Consider the following 20,914-nt stretch of genomic DNA (forward strand, 5'->3'; position numbering starts at 1 on the left):
TTGAAAACTAGGAACGTGGATGAATCTTTTGCACACTGGTATATATTCTTTGTACATGTACTTACAGAAGACATAAGGTCGTATTACACTATATCATATGTTACAGTATTTCATACGATTTATTTAAGTACATGCTTACAGATATTGAATGAACTGCAACATTTTCATTCTTTAACAATGTAAAAATTTATTCATTGATTTGATTGGTGTTTTACACCGTACTCAAGACAATTTTACTTATACGCCAGCAGTCAGCATTATGGTGGGAGGAAAAACAACAATGTGAAAATAAGTGATCATTGATTAACAGCTCTATGATAACAGTAGTTCTGAGTACCTGTAGACATTCAGCATGAAAATGCTCAATCATGCCAAACTTGATGGATGAAGTATCTGCAGTATCAATCATATGGAATTGTGCTGAATTATAGATCAACACTTATAACATAATTCATAACATGTAACTTGAATAAAGTACAGAATATATGACAGTATGTATTAAGTTCAATTTAGCCCATATCAGGAGATGTATTACTTCACATTATCACAGTCAAATTTGGATACCCAAAATAATTACATACAATTACATAATGTATGCATGTATATATGAAAATTATTGAATATTAAATCAACAAAAGATAACATGGATGAAACATGTAAATAATCTTCATGTACTTACATCCACTTAACAAAGGTCCATGTACAGAGAGGTCTAATAGTGCAACTTTGTAATGCATTTCAGCATGAAAAATACTTCAATTTCGTAAACAACATAACAGAAAAGACCAAAAAAAAAAAAAATGCTGTCTCCAAATAATGGAGCACTCTAAACCACATCAATGTTTTATTATCCCACTTCAAAACTGGTAACACATTGTACCTGTATCATATATGATGTAGGAAAACTCATTGTAATTAGGTTAAGTACCTAAGCTGGACAATTCTCCCAGGTGTGAAATGGAAACAGATGTGAAATCACATTTTAAAAGGATTCATGTTCTGAAAAAAAAAACAAACAAAAAACACTTCATGCAATAATAAATTACAGATTTCAAATTCATATGCTAATATGTGCAGTGAGGTAAACAAAACAGCATGTGCCAAATGTATGGATAAAGTCACTTGTTTACACGTGGAATAAACTTACTAATCTGTGCATTGTATGATATTCCTCTGGTACACTTCATATATATATGTATATATATATTCGGCATGACAGTCAACTTACAAGCGTACCTGCATAAGATTAAAGAGGGCTTCATGAAAGTTGGTCTAGGTCTCCAACATACTGTTTTTATTTATTCTCCGCATAGCTATAAAATATTCAAATCACTCTATCCATGCAAATAAATCTCATGGGTTCATATACTCACTCCATGCACTTGAGCAAACACAAAGGACCCCTTGCAACTAGATAGGAAATACATTATAGTCTCCTAGTGGCGCAGTGGAATTTCTTCAGGCAGGTTGACTTCGTAATAAACTGGGTACAACTGGGACGCTGTCAACCTATGTGTAGTGCTTAAGTCAAAAAGTGATCAGATTCAGATTTGGTGCGCGGAAGTCGACTAAGACTGGCGGCAACTATAAGCAGATAATTAAGATTGCGTGAGCCCTGCTTTATAAAGATCTACATCATTTATATGCCATACATACACCCTTGACTCACAAAGTGCCAAGTGTGAAGTAAAATTCCACAAGACACAGCGACTCCCGTTTTATGTAAATATGGTAGCATGCGAATGAATCTAAACAGAATCCTTATCAATTAACTTTTTTTCCAATTAGAATTCGAATTTAATACCCCAATACATACATGTAATAGTATTAGTAGCAAAAAATCAACCAAGTGACAAGATAACTGACTTGGTTACAGTTACAAAGTACCCTGCTTTACTTAACCCAAGTCGTAAGAGTTTATTCTCGTAGAAAATGCACAATGAATTTCGGAGCTGCCTAACTGCAGTGATTCTAGTGAATCAATACTGGCAAACACACCAACCAATAAACACTGTTTTAAGTTTTGAAAACCTTTCGAAAGAATTTATATACTTTCAAAAAATCCAAGGACCACTGAGGGCCCTGGGTTAAAGTAGTTAAAATCCATTAAATTTGTTCATGAGATTTGTTCCAAAATACGTAACCCATAGTGGAACTTTCATTTTACCTGTGAGTAACTAGCTTCGTTGAATAGCAAAACGTGACAATTTATGCTGCTGATAACTTACTGTATACCATTAATGATGTGATTTACAGTCACAAACACAATACACAGGACAGCCCATATCATGACGAAGATGATCCACACTATATGGCGGAACGGAGACCTGTGTACATTGCGTGTTTCCCTGCCTACCGTCTCTACAATATTTCTACGCGAGAAGAGAACTAGCATGGCGGGTATAATGTACTGGATTCCAGCTCCTGCGTACGAACCAGTTATTCCCACAAGAAGGTCGACCTGATTAGTTCCAAAAGCTACGGCAAATGGGGGTAAAATTGTCACTAGAGGAAATACAATTCTATCCACGATCCAAGGATATGGTCGGTGTCTTTTGTAAAACAAAGTCTTTAAGTTGTTCCGCAATGTAATTCCAATTATTGGGAAGTTGGTGCTGAGAGCAAATACTGGAAATAGCACTATGAAGTATTGAATAAACTTGATGTTAGTGATGGAGGTATCCTCTGTGTCACATCTATCCGGCAAGAAATTGAGCGTGTACAGGTCCTTCAAAGAGTTAAATGAATATATGGCCGTGAAAGATAGTAATAGGTAAAAGACTGAGATCAGTGAATAGTCTCCAAATAACAGCTTGTAAATCTTGGCTTTCTTCTTGATTGGTGCCACCAATGATGGTAAGGAGTGATGACACATGAAAGAATACACACAGACTCCAAACAGATTAGGAACCCCTGATATGTCCACGACCTTCGGATGACCTTCGCCTTGACCATTGGCAAGACGGATCACCGCCAAGACTATCATCATTGAGAAGGCTAAAAATAAAAGAAAAGATTCAGATCTAAGTGCAGAAATACCTATATAAAGCAACTGTACATAATGCAAAAACAGTTTAGGAGCCCTTTCGTACCATTTGGTGTTGACACATATATATCAAGGCATCATTCTTCTGTTATCATGGCGTAATATGTAAAATACATGTAACATGTACATGTAAATCTCATTCTTACCAAGCCATCTGATGAAGGTTGTTGTAAGTTGAAGGTACTTGGTTTTCTGTACGTTAAAAAACACAAACGGGCCCAGTAGTAACCCAAATGCTCCCTGTAATATAAAATACACATAAAAGAATTACGCATATACACAGCAAAAACCTGTATGATTAACTTTTTCATCTGCTGAAATTCAATACTAGTTCTTGTCCCAAACTGGTTTGTGCTGTTGGAAGTCCACAACAGAGCAGAAATGGTCTTATCATAATGAATAAAACTATCTGAAACCCATCCTTGACCTGTAAGTTGTCATGGTGAAACCATGTATCATGTTTCAATTTAATACAATGGGCCCTTATATGAAAAGAAATGTTTTGAAACCTGTTTTGTGACAGCTGAGGAATAAACCTGTAGACACTTCTGGTACTGGCATGGGAATAATTATCTACTACAAAGACCTAGCTAGTTTAAAGTCACTTTAATAGTGAGGGGACAAATATTACTGACCACTGCAATCCTGTAGGCATCCATCCTGCTGACACTGGGCACTCCAGGCCAGCACTGATCTTCATCTCCCACAGTCACATTACAGGCTGTCCCATTGGGCAGCTGATATGTGCTGCAAATGTCAGACCACATACAGATAAGGAATACATAAATGGAGAGAAAAATACATACACATAAAGAATACATAGATGGAGAGAGACAAGATACATACAGATAAAGCAAATGTAGACAGACGCAGACATGTGTGGACAGATCTTGGCACATACAGATGAGGTATCCATTGACAGAGATACATACAGATAATGCATATGACTAGATAGACAGGGACACAAACAGATAACACATGTGGACAGACAGGGACACAAACAGATAACACATGTGGACAGGCAGGGACAAAGAGAAGGGACAAAGAGAAGGCATATGTAGACAGGCTGGGACATAAACAGAAAAGGCACACATAAACACTGACACAGGGACACTTACAGATACAGCATACGTGGATGAAAAGGAACACATACAAATAATGAGCAGTGACACACAGATACATCCACCCAGGGTTGACATATTTATCTTTAACACTTGTAAGTTAATTGAATTACATGTTCAAGGTATGTATTCGTGTAAGCATAGAACAGATAAGATGGTACAGACTGCTATTTACTTTCCCCCCCAAAAAAGAAAAAGAGAATGCTGCTCGGGTGTAACTGGACCTTTACATTTTGGTCTTTATCATAATCAGCCAATAAAAATTACATCCAGAATAAACATGTCCTCTTTGCATTTTTGTTTATCTAACTGACCATCAACGTGAACATCTACTGTCTACCAGCTGTCAAGAGTGCATTCCAACAGATGACAGATGCCACTAATCCTTGTTACCCTATGTGGATACTTACCACATAACCAGCCTAACAGACTTTGGCACAGCCGCAGCGTAGATAGCCAGGTCACCATACAGGTAGATCACCAAGCAAAGATAAAAACAATTCACTCCAACTAAAAACACAAGTACATGTGTATAAACATTAGTTGTTTTTGCAAGAAATTTAGTTGTATACACTCCTTGCTTCAGACACTAATTTGATAGGACTGCTTCAGTGGACTAATGGTTATATCATCTGCCTCAAAGTTGGGAGACCTGGGTTACTGAGGTCAGGTCATGACAAAGACTTTAAAAATGGTACTTTGTGCTGCCTCACTTGGTGCTTAGCATGGAGAGGTTCAAGCAAGGAAACAGAACCGGTTGGCCCGGTATCAGTGTAATGTGACTGAAAAAGGTGTCATGTTTAGAGTCATCAGCATGATACTTCAGTAGCAGTAGCACTTTGGTGGCAGGAAGTTGCCATGATAAATGACTCCTCGTACAATATATAATCCCCAAGCATACAAACATACATAAATCCTAATTTGTTAAATGGAAACAGTGAATGTTGAGCTGATTACCTTCACTCAATGAACACTGACTCGCAGAGTGTTAAACAATATTCTGAAAGAAAGAAAGAGTATTCAACACTGAGACATGAATTTAATTCAAAATTCATAAACTCACCTTTGTTAAAAAACATAGAAGCCATTTGCCCCTGTAAAAAAAATAACAGTATGCTTTAGATGATCTTATACGTTACACCTGAACATTTGTAAGGAACATCATGTAAGGAAGAACATTTCAGTCAAGAATTGTAGATTTACAATGTGTCTATTCCTTCATGTGATCCATTCTCAGAGGGACCAGTGGAACAAACTTCTACTCTTAATGGTAAACATGTTACTCATTAACTAACAAAAAAAAAGTGGAATATTTATGGTTAAAGCTAATCTCTTTGTCAAATGCTGTTCATCCCAGCTGTCTTTTAATTTTACTTACACTTCAGATTCATATCATTAGAGTGACTGCCTTTTAATTGCTAGAGTCAATCAATTCGGCAAATTTTTTGGGATTCACATGACTTCATTGTTCTTCGAAGCCTTGTTGGCGAGAAGTGGTCATCTTTTTTGTGCACTCATACGTGAAGAATAGTTCATGAAAAATTCTAGAGTATGACTTTCAAACATCCATCAAATAAATAAACAAAATATTTAGTTCTTCTCTTTTCATAAACACGATAAATTATAATATTGTTGTAAATAATATTGACATCCTGAAGTCTTACCATCTCCACCCTTTCAGTGATGGCAGACAGGTTGTCAGTGGGTACACAAGTGGCTACAACATAAAAAAATTTAACCTTTATTGGACAGATTCAACATTTTTCTTCCAAAAATGATTTTTTTCATGGGACATATGTATAAAATGTATATATTAGGCTGGTTTGGCAATAACTGAAAAAGATATTTTTAAGCTTTCACTAAAGTATTACAAGCCTTTAACATCACACTGAATTCATTTCAGCATTCCATCCAGTTAGTTTGAAATTATAGTATACATTTATGGTTTGGTATTAAAACAGGACAAAAAAGTTTTAAGACACTCAGAAAGTACAAAGAATGAAGAGAAAAAAAGATATTCAGCAGCACTGAGAAACAGAGCAGGACAGTGAAACAGGTGGATACATGCTAAACAGGGAAAAGGTAAGTTAGCTAAACCCCAACCAAATGAACACTGATAATGAACGGCAGAAAATCCCTAACATCTGAACAGAGGCGCATATGAACAAATCACAGCAAGCTTTTACAGTAATGGGGATAGCAAGAGATTATGACAAGGACAATTAACACTATCTGTTAATTCATCAGTAAATATTATGCAGTTTGTGAATTTTATGCAAATCATTGTTTAATTGTATATCTTGTTGTCATGAGCCATTGCCATGTACAAATACATTGTTTCATTTGTACGTTTCAACACTCTATTCCACTTCTTCAACGTACAAAATGGTAATGAGGTCTATGAGACAAATGTCGTCATGTAAACGCCACATTAAAAACAAGGATCTGGACGGGAACACAAAATGTTATAAGTGCAGGGTTAACAATCCAAAGTGTAGGCCTATATACGACTCTATCAGGGAAACTCTTACATGAGGCTGTGACACAATGTATTTCATCTAAAGTTTAGCCTGTAAAAATGTACTTTAAGAAGCTTGTAAAATGATACTTTTCATATCAACACTTAAGTTTTTCTGATAAAAAATTAATCAATATTCACAAAAAAACTTTTGAGTAAAACGATAAGGTGAAGGAATTAATCAGAATCAAGCTAAGTACATCACTTGAGAAATGCTAAACTTAAGGTGACATACAGTGTGTGGTATTTCACATGAATATGGAATGTCGAAATATTCCAACTCACTGATTGGATCATGATCAGATACTAACTCAAAAGCCATATAAGGGAGCCAAACAGTTAAGACATGCAAATCACACATTATCATGCACATTTCAAGTAATGCACAACGAAAATCATGCCCAATTAAAATCATGCAAAAGCAGATAGGACAGCTCTGTGACTTTTTAATCTTCATATATGGTTTATGTTTGGATAGATTATCAAACTCATACACATGTGGTTTTCTTAAAATTTTACACCAATGTACACGTAGTTTCTTCATTAAAAAAACTTCATTATGGTTTATTATTAACAAACGATTTCAAACATCGCATTCAAATGGTAAAATGCAAGCTAATTTGAACCATGTCTTGCTGAAGGACACCGGTCTTTTTTTGAAAGAATGCCCATGAAGAAATAAAAATGAATTTGAAGCGCCCTTTTTTCAAGTAGGTATATGTAACAGAGAATGATGTTAAAGCTGCGTGGTGTTAGTAATTGCAGGTTAGAGGTGTAGTATTTGCTTATCAACGAAAGTTACAACACCTCACCGTCATCATACATCAGTGTGGTGGAGGAAATGCTATGCTGGTCACTGATCAGAGCCTTTCTCTCCTCACAGTCAGGGGAACTGTCCTACATGTGTATATCCACACCATACCATGATCCATCAATAAACTTAATGAATTATTATGGCTATATGACACATAAACAAATTCAAATCAAAAATATTAATTTGTTCTTTATCCTAATTGTGTAACTGCTGAATGAAGCATCAGCAAACAGAAGAGTACCCACTACAGCAGTTAAAAGGTGTATTATATGTGGCAGAGCCTATACCGTACAGCCTTACAAGAAACCAAAAGTGCTATTTTCAGTTTGTACTCCACCCTATGCAAGCTGTAAAATAGGACCATGAACATGCAGGCTATGTAGGATGATAATGGTACATTTATTTATTTATTTATTTATTTGACTGGTGTTTTACGCTGTACTCAAGAATATTTCACTTATGCGACGGTGGACAGCATTAATGCAGAGCCTGGGGTAAGCCACAACGATCCGCAGGTTGCTGACAGACCTTCCCACGTATGTCAGGAGAGGAGGTCAGCATGAACTGGGCTATTGGTACACATTCATACAATATTTTTAAAGTCTGGACGAAAAAGAAAAGTTGAAGTATTCTTCTCCACTTTTACTGGTGGCTCAGTGCACTGTACTGTCTTGCATTAGTGCAAACTTGAACTCAATTAACATCCACACCATTGTGCATGTCAAATCCTGATTACATGCCATTCTTGAACAATTTGGTTCAATGAATCCTATTTCATGCTTTTTCTATGCAAGGTAAGGCAAATTTGTTTATTAAAAGAGCACAATTTATTTACTAATAACTTTCAATGAAAAGTATTTAAATAGGTATAAATCAATGAAAAATACATTTGTTTTTTAACACACTACAAAAAAGATACATGCACTAACATTAGGCCTTTACTAGAATTTTCTTTGTTTATTCACAGTGTTCGATCTAATATCAACACAAACAATTCCTTTCTCATCTCTTGAAAACCTTATTTTTTCTTCACTGAGGTTAAGTTTTAGAAAAGATAAACTTTTCAGACCGGAAAAAGTTAAATCATGAAATTCTATACACAATTTTAAAAACTTCATACAATTGTAGAGCAGGCATCAAGCATTCCAAGGCATAATCTGCAATATTTGCCCATGTTCCATGCAGTAAAATTGTTTCTCATTGGAAATCACATGCTTTTTGTTTTCAAGTTAGCACATTCTTTCGTATCTATTGTGTGTCTTGTAATCGCCACATACCCAAACAAAAAATGTTTCAAAAGCATACTATGTGTACATATGCAATTTCTTGAAGCAGTCTATTATTAATTTCACTGCATACCCAAAGCCTAATACTTAGTTCTGCAGCCAATGTCATGTCAGTATGGTGAACTATAGAACCTGCACAAATAATAATACAAGGTGAAAAAAGAAACAAAACTGGCACATGTTTTAGGGCAAACCGAAGGCATCTGAAGATGGATACTAGATAGTGTGGGAGAGCCAAGCTGGGATAACTGCATTCTTACAGTAACTTTACATACCACAAGCGTGTTCTCCCAGTAAAGGGGCTGTTTCATCTGTGTGATCTACAACTGCTGTATCATCTAAGTTGTTATCCTGTACACTTACAGCAGGAGACTGCAGATGATCATACAATAATGTGTCACCATACAACAGTTAATTGCACTATTTGTATGTACAAAAATAGCCATTAGACTGCAGAGTTCTTCAGCCCTGAACAATTATAAATCCTGCTTGATTTACTAATGGCAACATAGTTTTAGATATACATGTTCTGCGTTTACAAGACTTAATCTTCCAACCAAGTCTGGTTTTGGAAAGTAAGCTATTAACATCTGAAAGCAAGCAGAACGTCTAACATTGAGCTGTTGTCATATAATTATTTAAATACCATGTGATGTAGCACATTTCTTTGTTTCATACTTCTTCCTTATAAAGTGTTTTAAGGCTGCTTTTAACACCATTCTTTCCCCTACCAGGAGCTTAATCTATATCAACTGATCAATCCACAATCAAATGGCACACATAAAGAATATTCTCAGCAAACCACTCAAAAATATGATGAGCAAGTGCTGAAAGTGAATTGCTAATAAACTGCATATTTTAACAGTTTAACAGTAAAAATGTGCAATAATCTGACACATTCACCATCAATATACAGATTTCTAATCCTGAAGTTTTGTTTCTTTCCTTATTTCCACCTATATTCCTTTTCACTTCATCCATGCACGTTAAATATTTTCAGTTTAAACACCTATCAAATAACACTGTTACTTTTTTTTCTTCCTTCTTTTTTGGTCGTTATATTTTTGAAGTCAAATATATAAACCCAAGAAGACTAACCCTTCAGAATGACATATCTACATTCTGATGCCTTAAGTAACCACACACTCCAATCAGCTAATGTAACTGCAAGAATTTCATGTACTTTACCTGAGTCCTATTCAGTTTAAGCTTCACATTTGCTGCTGCCATACTCTCAATCACAAAGGTAGCTGTTAAATAACTGAAATATCAAACAAAACCATAGGAAGTATGGAAATGGCGCTGGTAACAGTCACAATGTAATTCAAACGAGTACAAAATTCCATGTTCCAGTAAAAGGTGCACAATTATTGACTGAAAATGATTATCTGCAACCTGATATTGGAAAGTAAAGCTAGGTAATAAGCAGATTCTTCAACAATCCAACACGTGCTTATACTCGTAATTGTAATCTCAGTGCCAGTGGATGTAACATGCACAAAGAGTTTTTTTTTTCTTCGACCTTCACAAGACATTTTGTAATAGCAAGAGTGGCAGTTGTGTCATATTGTGTGTAAATCAGTGATGAAAATGTTTTTATTTTCTCTGTGTTTCAAGAAGAAACTACAATTTCTAAGTGACTAAAAAAAAAAAGCTGTTAAAAGACGATTGCAGTCCAAGTCATTACCAGTACTCCGATAGTCCATGTTAACAATGTGGATAAGTGCAAGTTTTGTGTAGACGGCACGATGTTATCGCTTTCTCTATTCTGCCTTGTACTTTACTGAATGCGAATCATCGATTCGAATATAAAAATGCCATTTTCTCTACTTCCAGGTATGTAAAAACCTAATAACCTTGAACCAACTGTTACACCAATGCCACATGAGATGTTCCTACAGTGGTAAGATGTAGTGTTACACATAGAATCAGCGTAACGTATAGCGAAATGTTTATAACAACGTCACCTGCTAGCGTGCGCCATTTTAAAGCAGTTTAAAGAATGACAGAAAACATAGCATAGGTGAGATTTCTTCGGTAACTGTGGTTACACAATTTCCCCACGTTATATGCATGTATAGAATTCTACTGTGGTCATTTTACACCATATTTCAGGAACAGAAACTCATTATTTTCTGACATAATGTTCTGTGATAGTAGTTCACTTCTTAATAGTCATAATAAATACGTAGCCATGTTATTTGCATTTTTGACAGAACTATGCAAGCTTGTTTAGACCACCATGGTTGTACTAGTAAAACATCTAAACGATATGAGGACAGTAATGGTTGACTGACCGTGTAGTTTTAGTAGTTCACTTTACATTTTCATGATAAATACATAGCAATATGTCATTGCTATTTTTGAGAAAACTATGGAAAGCAGTTAAGACCATAATCACTACTCCAGCAAAATGTCTGAAAACAATTGGGAAGACATAGCTTTAGCCATTGCCCCTTGATTATGTGTTTAACGTTTGGAATTGTCTGTTTCTTTGCTTTTGTTCTATAGTCTATAGAAGTGTGTTCGGACCATACTGGCAATTCAGTAGAATCATTTCAAGAAAGCCACGCTAAACCAGAAAACACTAAATTGTACTAGGCTTTTGTCATATTGTAAGACGCTTACAAATGTATTTATGTACAGTATGATACACAGTTACGTATACATACGGTGATGTAGGACTTCATTGCTTTCTCCAATCTGCACTGTACTATGCTGAATGCAAGTCACCGATTCAAATATAAAAATGCCATTTTGTCTGCTTCCAGATCACCTGTGTTGTGTCAAGTAATTTTCCAATTCATAACCCTTCCAGATCACCTGTGTTGTGTCAAGTAATTTTCCAATTCATAACCCGGCCCAACAGAGGATAACATAGACACACCCTTAATGACTATAAATTTCCAAAAATGTCTAAACTTACTCATTTTTCCTGATTGTAAGAGTTATATTGATTATAGAAAGGTGATTTAATGTTTGTTTGGATGGTAAGATGACACCCAACTGGAAAAAATGTAAGTTTCAGCACTAAAAATAATATTTTGTGACATTTATTTGCCTCTAAAAATGGACTTTCGTGGGCGAAATTTTAAGTCAATTTAGGATAATTAGTCCATGTATACTGTACCATGTACAAGGAGCATTAACTTGCTGTCAGTATATACCTTTTTGTTTACACCTCAGACATACAAACCTCATGAATCCCAGTATGATGATAGTAATGAGACTAAAAAGCCAGCCAGCTGAATGGAATGCCCCAGGCATGGTGAGAGCTCCTGTTCCCACAATCAGGTTGAATATGTATATCATCCCAATCTGTTCAGACATAATAAACGGCTGAGTTTACTATCCGAAATATTTCCTTAAATATATTATTTCTTTATTCAATGTATCTCTGCATGCATGTAGGAATATGGCTGGTGAATGATTTATTTATTTATGGTGATTGGTGTCTTTCGCAGAGAATATTTTACATTAGGATCACATTCAGTTATATTAAGATCACATTATATTAAGAACAAAAGAAGTGCAAGTAAGTATATTCACATTTGACTTATAAGAAGACTAATAGTTCCTCTCGGAAAATTTGCAATCTATTAATAATTTATTCAAAGGAAATGTAACAGGGTGATATATAAACGCTGTATACCCACAGCCTGCAGGTAATAGTCTGGTAGTAGAAGCATAGACTCCAAACCCAGAGACCACTGGTTCATATCCCCTGCTAGTAGGACCTGTCAAACAACTTTGTCACTGGTAGTTTTACATTGTATTTGAATACTCACAGCTAAAAGAAATCTCAACTAACAGTGCCTTTTTGCCTTATCAACTTCCTTTGGTTATCTACATTCACACTCTTGCAAATTAGTGTAAATTGCAGAAAAAGGAGAAAAGTGGAAAATGCAAGCAAGATATCCTTCTGCAGGGATTATGACACATTTGATCTCGCTCTGTAAATGTCTATCTAGTTGCAAACATGTACCTGATTTGATAGGTACAGCCACAATTGTTACAATGTGAAACGCGACTGTGTGATATAATTCTTTGCACTGCACGGCACACTTACATGAAGCTCTCTTAACGTTAAGAGCACATAACTACCATGGCAACCAGCACTGTAGACATTACATCGCCATAGTAGTTACGTGCTCTTAACTGTATGAGGGCTTCTTGCAAGTGGGCCCAGACCTTTGCCCAGAAGAAGTTTATTTTAGTCTGGTACCATGCCTCTCGACAGTTCCATTGAACAGATGACAGGGTACAAGACTAGAACAAACTCTTCTGAGTTGTGCTTGGTGTCTCTGAAAAACAAAAAGAGCATGCAGACAGTAGCAGATGGAGATTACACGAAGATGCAAAAATTTTGATGAAGTATAATGTGAAACTACCATGGACAACTGTCGATGTCGCTTTTATGTGAAGAAATCACATGGAAATATCCTTCGGGAACAACAACACATTTTAGGGTGTTTCACACTTTAACTCTCGTGGCTGCGCTACACGACTCAAGTGTGACATATTTGCATCTACTCTCTGACACTCTGATCCGATATACATATATTATGCACTAACTGGGCATTGGTGAAAATTGACAGTTCCAGATTGCTCTAAAGTTGGCTCAATTTTCTTCAGCCATGGATGGTCCAATCCAATGATGTAAAAGGGCACTTCGTTTAAATGTCCATTTTGTCAGAGCAATCTTGGACTAAAGGTTGACACAGCTTAAAAACTTAAGTTTCATCTCTTAAACAACTTTTTACCGCAGGAGAAAACTGTGCCCCTGTGTCTGTGATCCCACCAGCCATGATGAGTCACCTCTGGACGATCTCTATCGCCGATTCACCATAAACAAATAGCGGAAAGAGAAGATATGGAAGGAATCAACAGTGGGACATTCGCAGAGCAGACGATGCTAACACAAGTGAACCAATTTCCGGGTCACATGATTAATCTACTTTTTGCTTCCTTAAATCAATGAAAACTAAATTGACATAAAAATCTAAAGACTCCTTTGGGTCAAATTTGAATATGCTTTATAAAAATTGAGCACACTTTTCTTGAGGTTTTTTTATAGTTTACGCCCACTTGGCGAAAGTGGCCTTGGAGTTGGAAGGTTTCTAAAGATGTATGGGGCACTGAGCGATCGGATTCAGGGGGGCATAACCGCGAAGATGCTCAAAATATCGTCCGCATGAAGATCAATGAAAATACTCAAATATCTGGCAAAAAGATTGTACTAGTGCCCTATGACAGATGTCATGTCCTCAAGTATGATTTGTCTTTGACATGTAACATTTATGGCGTGAAATTTTGCTAACTGTAAACAAAATTAAAGTAAATTGTTTGTCTAATTCCCACTACATTACCTAAATTGTCTCCCTTCAGAGGCCTCGCAGAAAATCCTAGCAGAAAATTAACTCTTTTTTTTTTCAGTTATTGATTATGAAGAATTAAAGGAATCTCTACCCAAATTGTAAAGTTTACGTAATGATGCTATTACTTCTTCAGTTTTATCATTGAACCAACGGTTGACTTGTCCGAGATTGCTCAGTCGTCATGTTTGGCAAGAGTTTGTTAGGGCAAGGACGACCCTCAAAGCAAATAGGCATACAGTATGATAAGTAAATATATCCTGTATGTAACAGTAAATAATAATAATAGTAATAATAATAATATTATTATTAATATTATCGATGGCAGAACAAAATTTTACCAAACTAAATATCATAGTACATCATCCTTATAATTGATGATTCTCTTGCAGATATCATGAATGGATGAAATCTGAAGAACTACAGGCGCTTACTGCCTCGGAGCCTTTATCATTGCAACAAGAGTATGAAATGCAACAAAGTTGGCGATTGGATGAAAAAAGTACGCTTAAAATGATACACAACATGCACATGTTGGTCACACCGATTACTGCTCATAACAATCTGTCATAGGGCCAAGTTGTTTGGAATGCTGACACGGTAGAGTGGGTGGAAAATATGATTTTTTTAATATTTGATACAGGGATACAGTAAACTGTTCATGTAAGCCTGATAAAAGAGTATAAATCCATAATTATTATTTATGAGAAATATCACTTTGCTTAAACGGCAGTTGATAGAAAGAATTTAGACATACATACTTTGAAATCAGGATATTTAAAAAAAAACAGCTAGGATACATCAAAAATGCATTGCTATGTTTTTCTGTCCAGTAATACTTGTGTCAAATCACAATTTGTGCAACTTTGTTGTTTTTTTTTTTATTTCAGAATGCACTTTCATTGTATTGGATTCTGAGGTATACAACTCTAATCATCACGATGAAATAAGTATGTGATCATTTCACTTCTGCTATTTTGTTGACATGATTGTCATTATTATATATTGTTGTACATATCAAACTGACAGCACTGTGATGGCTGAGTTATTTGAGCATCATTCGCAGTGGGGGAGGGGGGAGGGGGCATATTCAATACTGAGTTGGTTTTGACTTTAATCACAAGACTATTGGCCATCAGCAGATATGACAAGTGGATATTCGATATATCTAGTCAGTTAATCGATACCACGACACGCTCGATATCTAACCACACATTCTTGCACCCATTGTCAGTATAATGTGAACAGGTGCATTGTGTCTTCACTGTGGCGCATAAAATGTTGGTATTAAGACTGGCATGCTATAAGAAGGCCTGTGAAATAGTTTTGAACATGGCAGTTAATCTCAAACAACCAGCTTTAACCTGGATGCCCTTTCACTAAGCAGAATAAAGAGCAATACTCATCTTCCTCAAATGTAATCATTTCAATCCACATTCGTTGTTAAACAAGACAAGTTCAACCTTTTCAGATTGCTCCCATCAGCTGAAATTGGCAGCAGTTATCAATGCTGTTTCATGAATCCAATTAATGATTAGAGAAACCCTTATACACCACACACACACAAAAAAAGAGTTCAACATAATGTTTTTTGTACAGTATTTGTGTTCTGTTTTACATTATGATGTGGACTTAGGTGGAGATTAAAAAGTTTCCATTCAAGATACATGTACACGTCCAATCATTATGCTTCTGTCTTCTTGATGGTGGACTCTGAAACTTAATTGTCTGAGTGTGATCTTATAAATGTTTTATTTAGACCCAAAGCTTATAATGTGGTTGTTTTGCCTGGTATTATTTGCAGGTTCTATGGTTGGAGATGTGAACCTATTCTTCAATGAGCCAGATTTTCCTCACTCTGCAGAAATAGAGATCATGATTGCAGGTAAGATTTGGATGAGTTGTACATACCAGTGGGTGGGACATGGCCATGTGGTTGAGATGCTGGCATTTAAAGTGTCAGAATATTAGATGTTGGTTCAATCCCAGCCTGGGACAAAAATGTTTACACACCCATGCATTCACTGTTCTTTGGAGAGACCAGTTGCCCTAGGTTTTAGTCATACACTGCAGTCTCCACTGTCATAATGCTGTATTCAATATATAGCCCGTATATATACAGAAACGGTTGTAAAAGCTGTATGCAGACTCAGACTGCCATGCAGCAACATCTAACATCTCACCCGGTGACGCAAACAACACCAAGGCTAATTGGATACAGCATGTGATCACTAAAGCTGGTTCGAAGGCAACTGTCGAATCACCTGCTGGTGTTTGCTATGAGAGAAACTATTGTTATTTATTGCTGTTTATCTATGGCTGTATGCACCTTCAGAAACAACTTCTCCATGTGTTGTGCCAGAAATCCCTGAATTGTAGAAATGAAAGGATTCCCGTGGGAAATGTGAAACCACCCCTTGTGTTCAACTGAAGAGGGAGGAGGTAGTGCCCCACAGATTTCAAAATGAAATAGGATATTTCAGTGCAAAGGTTTTTGTGTTAATCATGATTTGTTGGGATACACAGACTGTTTGTCACTTATCCTGTTTCAGTACATTCATAGTGTGACAATATTTGTTAGTTCATTCATTCCATGGTTCATCTGGAAGTTAAGTTGTTTAACTGTGTATATGTTTACATTTCACTACATCACTGACTCTGCAAGTGCTTGAGAACAGTTGTGCAAACTGAATTTGCTGAGTTGCTTGAACAAGCATTAACTGATTTTCACGTTGATATTATTTTGATACCAAGGGAAAAGTTTGGAAAGTAAGACTGTCGAAACGGTTAATTTCATGCATATTTCAGTAGACTGCGACTTTTAATAATACTTCTAATAATTCATTTAAGTCATAGTTCACATAAATAAGTGATAAAGCCAGGTTTGCTTGTAACTCATGTATGATTTCAGTTTTGTTACATTGTTTAATTGCACTGTTGGTTAGAAGTTCGAAACTTTTGAAACTAATGGTTTAAGGCTTTGTTCAAGTGAATTGTATGCATATTAATGTGAACGCTCTAAAAATGTGCTGAGATGACCGGTACACCTTTAATCACAAGAAATGGAGGGATGTCATATTGTTGTATTCAATATACAATCCATGTCCACATTTATGCATGATAGCAACTCCTGCATCAGGTTATGATTTTGTATACAATACACAGTTGTCATGGACTCCAATATGGCAGCATTGGAGTCATTTGTTTTGATACAGTACTTGGTTAGATCCAGCATCTAAATCAGTTATCCAGTATCATCTGAATGTGACATCCACCACCGTCGACTTACATGGACTTCCGGTTTATGAGTGAAATACTTTTGAGAAAAGGATTAAATACCAATGGATCATTTGCCTTTAGAAGTGATTCTTGCTGTTGTTCCATTATATCTTTTGGAATTATTAGACCAGCTGCTAATTTTTTACTTCATAAACTGATGTCTGTCGTAATATATGATGCAAATGTCTGTTTTCTGTGAAGGGGTCATTTAAATCAAGATTGGGATGAAAGGAGACTACTCTTTTGAAACATTATCAGTCAATAATCAATTTTTAGAGATGCGAAATGGTCATCATTCAATTATACTGACCTCAGTGTTAACTTCCCTACAGGTGTAGACCTCAAAGTAGTTGTCAAGTTTTACAGAATTAGAGTTGTCAACATGAACTGAAATGCTGTTGCAGTTACATTAAAGTTGAGGTCTATTTTCAATATTTCTGATATTAATTGAACTACATGTACATAAATGCTTGTTCACAAGACTGACAAGTTTGAAATGAGAAATCTTACTTATGAAGTAGAGCTGAAAGAGATGAGGACATGCACAATGTGACATACATGCCAATCTGGCCTCAAATGCATGTTTCTTTTGAAGTCCTTCATTCCGACAATTAATTTATATACCTGTAGTCTCATGCTGGCTTCCTCTTTGGCCATACATGGGAAGGTCTGCCAGCAACCTGTGGATGGTTGTGGGTTTCCAGTGGGTTCAGCCCAGTTTCCTCCCACCATAATGCAGACCATTATCGTGTGAGTGAAATATTCTTGAGTGCTACATAAAACATCAGTCAAATAAATAAATAATTAAGAAATAAATAAATATATACATGTATATCCTTGTCAATTTATTGCCTTTTGTTGATTCTGTAAGTGATATCATGAGGGGTAGGTTAGCACGCCAGTGCAGTGCAATTACCCTGAGCCTCTCACCAAAGAGGTTTATGTTGGCTCCCTGTCAGGCCATACGTGGGAAGCTCTGTCAGCAACCTGCAGAGCTTCCTGCAGAGTTCTACCTGGTTTCCTCCCACCATAATGTTAGCCATTATCGTACAAGCTTGAGCACGGCATAAAGCACCAATGAATAAAAAAATAAATCAGTAAAAAAGTAAATAAAATAATTATGCCATAACTTTCTTCTGTTTCAGAGCCATGGGCCAGGGGTCAAGGGCGTGGCAAGGAGGCCCTGTGCTCCATGATGAGATATGGTGAGGTTCTGATCATTAATATAAAGATAGTTTGTGTATCAGTATAAGCTTCATTTTATTGACAGTTCCTGGTTTGATGTCTAGTAATCTGTAATTAAAACCTTTTTCATAAAATTTAATGATAATCCAGCATTAAGGCAGGAAAAATACCTTGTTTTCAAATTGTTCAAATTCCAAATTCCCCCTAGATCTAATGATGTACATGTATAGTGCAATATGAACATTCTTACTGCCCCCGATAGCACAGTTGGTAGAATTTCGCTTCGGGAGCGGTAGTTAAAGGGTCAATCCTTGGTCTAGTCACACCTAAGATGCTTGGCGTTCAGCATGAAGGGGATAGTGGAACGACTGGTTGTATCAGTATCAGTATGATGGCTCGGGCAGGGTGTCTTACTTGCCTTTGGTAAGGCATCTCAGTGAAGCAGCACAACATAAAAGAGCAGTGAAAATCCATCCTAAAACAAGGTGGCACATTACATACACTCTGAGGATTCCTTCATCGTCATATGTCTGAAAAACTGTTAAGTACAACGTTGAACCCCAAGCATGCACTCACTCACTCACATACTTTCGTTTTACACACTTTTATGGTTTACTGTAAAGACTTAACCATGATTAGTATTTCTTAGTGTTATGATTACTGTCAAATTTTCATTATTGAAACTTGTGTATGCAATGTAATGCAATTCTTCTAATTTTTAGGACAGATATTAGTAGTGCTGAAGCCAAAAAAATAACATTTCTGTCTTAGTTCTTTCAGAAAAGTAAAGTTATTTATTAGATGGACTAAGTATATTAGGAGAGAGAAACTGTGTATTTGTGTTACAGTTACATGAATGTGGGCTACAAGCAGCAGGCCAGATTTCCCCAAGTTAGAAGAATTACAGAAGAGTGTATGATGATTGATATTCTTGTGTTATTTGATGAATTTGAATTGATGTGAGTCATTTCTGTGATGTTGTAGGCACAGATAAACTGGGAATACAGAGGTTTACTGCCAAAGTTGGACTGGCCAACAACACAAGTCTTCGTCTGTTTGAAAAAATCGGATTTAGAGAGGTATAGCTTCCCATCTGTGCTTGATGTTATACTCAAGGATATTTCACATGCATGGTGGTAGTCAAGCGTAGGAAACCACACAGAGCAGACGGGAAACCACTGCACTTCGCCAGGCAGCTGACAAGTGCATCCTTTCAGAAATCCTCAGTCAGGCCAGTGGTTACTTGATTCAAATACATCACCTCACTGATCAGTGAATGAATGAATGATAATGATAATGCACTGATCAGTGAGAAAGAGTTGCTCAAACCTGTGGTGAGGTAACATGCTTTGTAGTTTGTGTAGGGAATTGAATTTGTTATGTCCACAAGCGTCACCTTAATGAGTCATACTATATACACTATAATCTAGTTTCTTTAGGTGTTTTATTTTTCTTTTGGTGGCAATATCCCCAAACAACATTGCTTACCCTACCCCATAATTATTCTGCAGTTATTATGACTCCATTATTGAAAGTAATCATATATTGTTTTAATAATAATTGTAATTCTTTAATATTATTCCATTATATTCAGACTACAGCGCAGCCAAATGGCTATTGTTAGGTCTCTCCAGATAGGTGGTGTTTGGTTGAACTTTAATTTCTCTACCATATTGTGTAAGACCTGGTATAGATCTATCAGATAGCCATTTATTGCAATGCTCATTTGCAGATATCAAGAAGCGAAATTTTCCAGGAGGTCACACTAGAACTGCCTGTCAGTGAAGAACTTCTGAAGACTTTGATATTGCAGACACCATGTTACAGCATAGAAGATCACATAAAGTGAAAGTCCAGCCAGATTGAAGTCACATCCTCAAAGGCTCCAGGGTCATTGCGCTGCGCCGGCGCGCTATCCACCTCGGCCATGGAAGCCTCCATGGACTTTTACATTGTATAAGCTTTCATGAAATGTTATTGCAAACATTTACTTTAATTTTTCGGAGCATGATAATGTTCTAATATTTTACTGGTACAAAATTGTTTTAAAGTCATGTAATAAATCATGCTGAAATCGGAGTTGGATTTCTGATGGCAATTTCTACCTCTCTACACATCAACAACCAGCTAGTGTAACAGGTCTATGATAAAGTAATGGATCTGTGATGAAGACCTGGTAAATTTTTACAAGTAGTGTAACATCTATTTTGATTGATGTTGTTAACAACATACTTCTGAGTTTTGTACTTGCATGATCACGGCAGTCTGGTTTATATTTGGATGAAACATA

The 20,914-nt window shown here is 36.3% G+C and overlaps 2 protein-coding genes across 5 annotated transcripts; one reads left to right on the plus strand and one right to left on the minus strand.

Annotated features, from left to right (window-relative positions):
- Positions 1-107: 107 nt before the first annotated feature.
- LOC135461542 (transmembrane protein 104-like) lies at positions 108-13,677 on the minus strand. 4 transcript variants are annotated; one of them, XM_064738685.1, is made up of 10 exons: positions 13,549-13,677; positions 11,982-12,103; positions 9,974-10,046; positions 7,498-7,582; positions 5,832-5,884; positions 5,231-5,261; positions 4,578-4,677; positions 3,682-3,793; positions 3,193-3,286; positions 108-2,997 (listed from the first exon to the last, which is right to left on the minus strand). In XM_064738685.1, exons 1-10 carry the CDS (start codon positions 13,591-13,593, stop codon positions 2,225-2,227), a joined length of 1,488 nt encoding a protein of 495 aa, XP_064594755.1. In that variant the 5' UTR covers positions 13,594-13,677; the 3' UTR covers positions 108-2,224. The 4 variants fall into 4 exon arrangements, with proteins under 4 accessions (XP_064594755.1, XP_064594753.1, XP_064594756.1 ...); XM_064738683.1 differs by lacking the exon at positions 7,498-7,582 and adding an exon at positions 9,061-9,157; XM_064738686.1 differs by lacking the exons at positions 7,498-7,582; positions 13,549-13,677 and adding exons at positions 9,061-9,157; positions 13,177-13,464.
- A 302-nt stretch (positions 13,678-13,979) lies between these two features.
- LOC135482385 (N-acetyltransferase 9-like protein) lies at positions 13,980-20,696 on the plus strand. The gene is made up of 7 exons (XM_064762340.1): positions 13,980-14,056; positions 14,553-14,662; positions 15,051-15,110; positions 15,965-16,045; positions 18,585-18,644; positions 19,609-19,703; positions 20,357-20,696. Exons 1-7 carry the CDS (start codon positions 13,980-13,982, stop codon positions 20,471-20,473), a joined length of 600 nt encoding a protein of 199 aa, XP_064618410.1. The 3' UTR covers positions 20,474-20,696.
- Positions 20,697-20,914: the final 218 nt, after the last annotated feature.

This window comes from Liolophura sinensis, chromosome 1 (assembly GCF_032854445.1).
Source record: "Liolophura sinensis isolate JHLJ2023 chromosome 1, CUHK_Ljap_v2, whole genome shotgun sequence".
Taxonomy (NCBI): domain Eukaryota; kingdom Metazoa; phylum Mollusca; class Polyplacophora; order Chitonida; family Chitonidae; genus Liolophura; species Liolophura sinensis.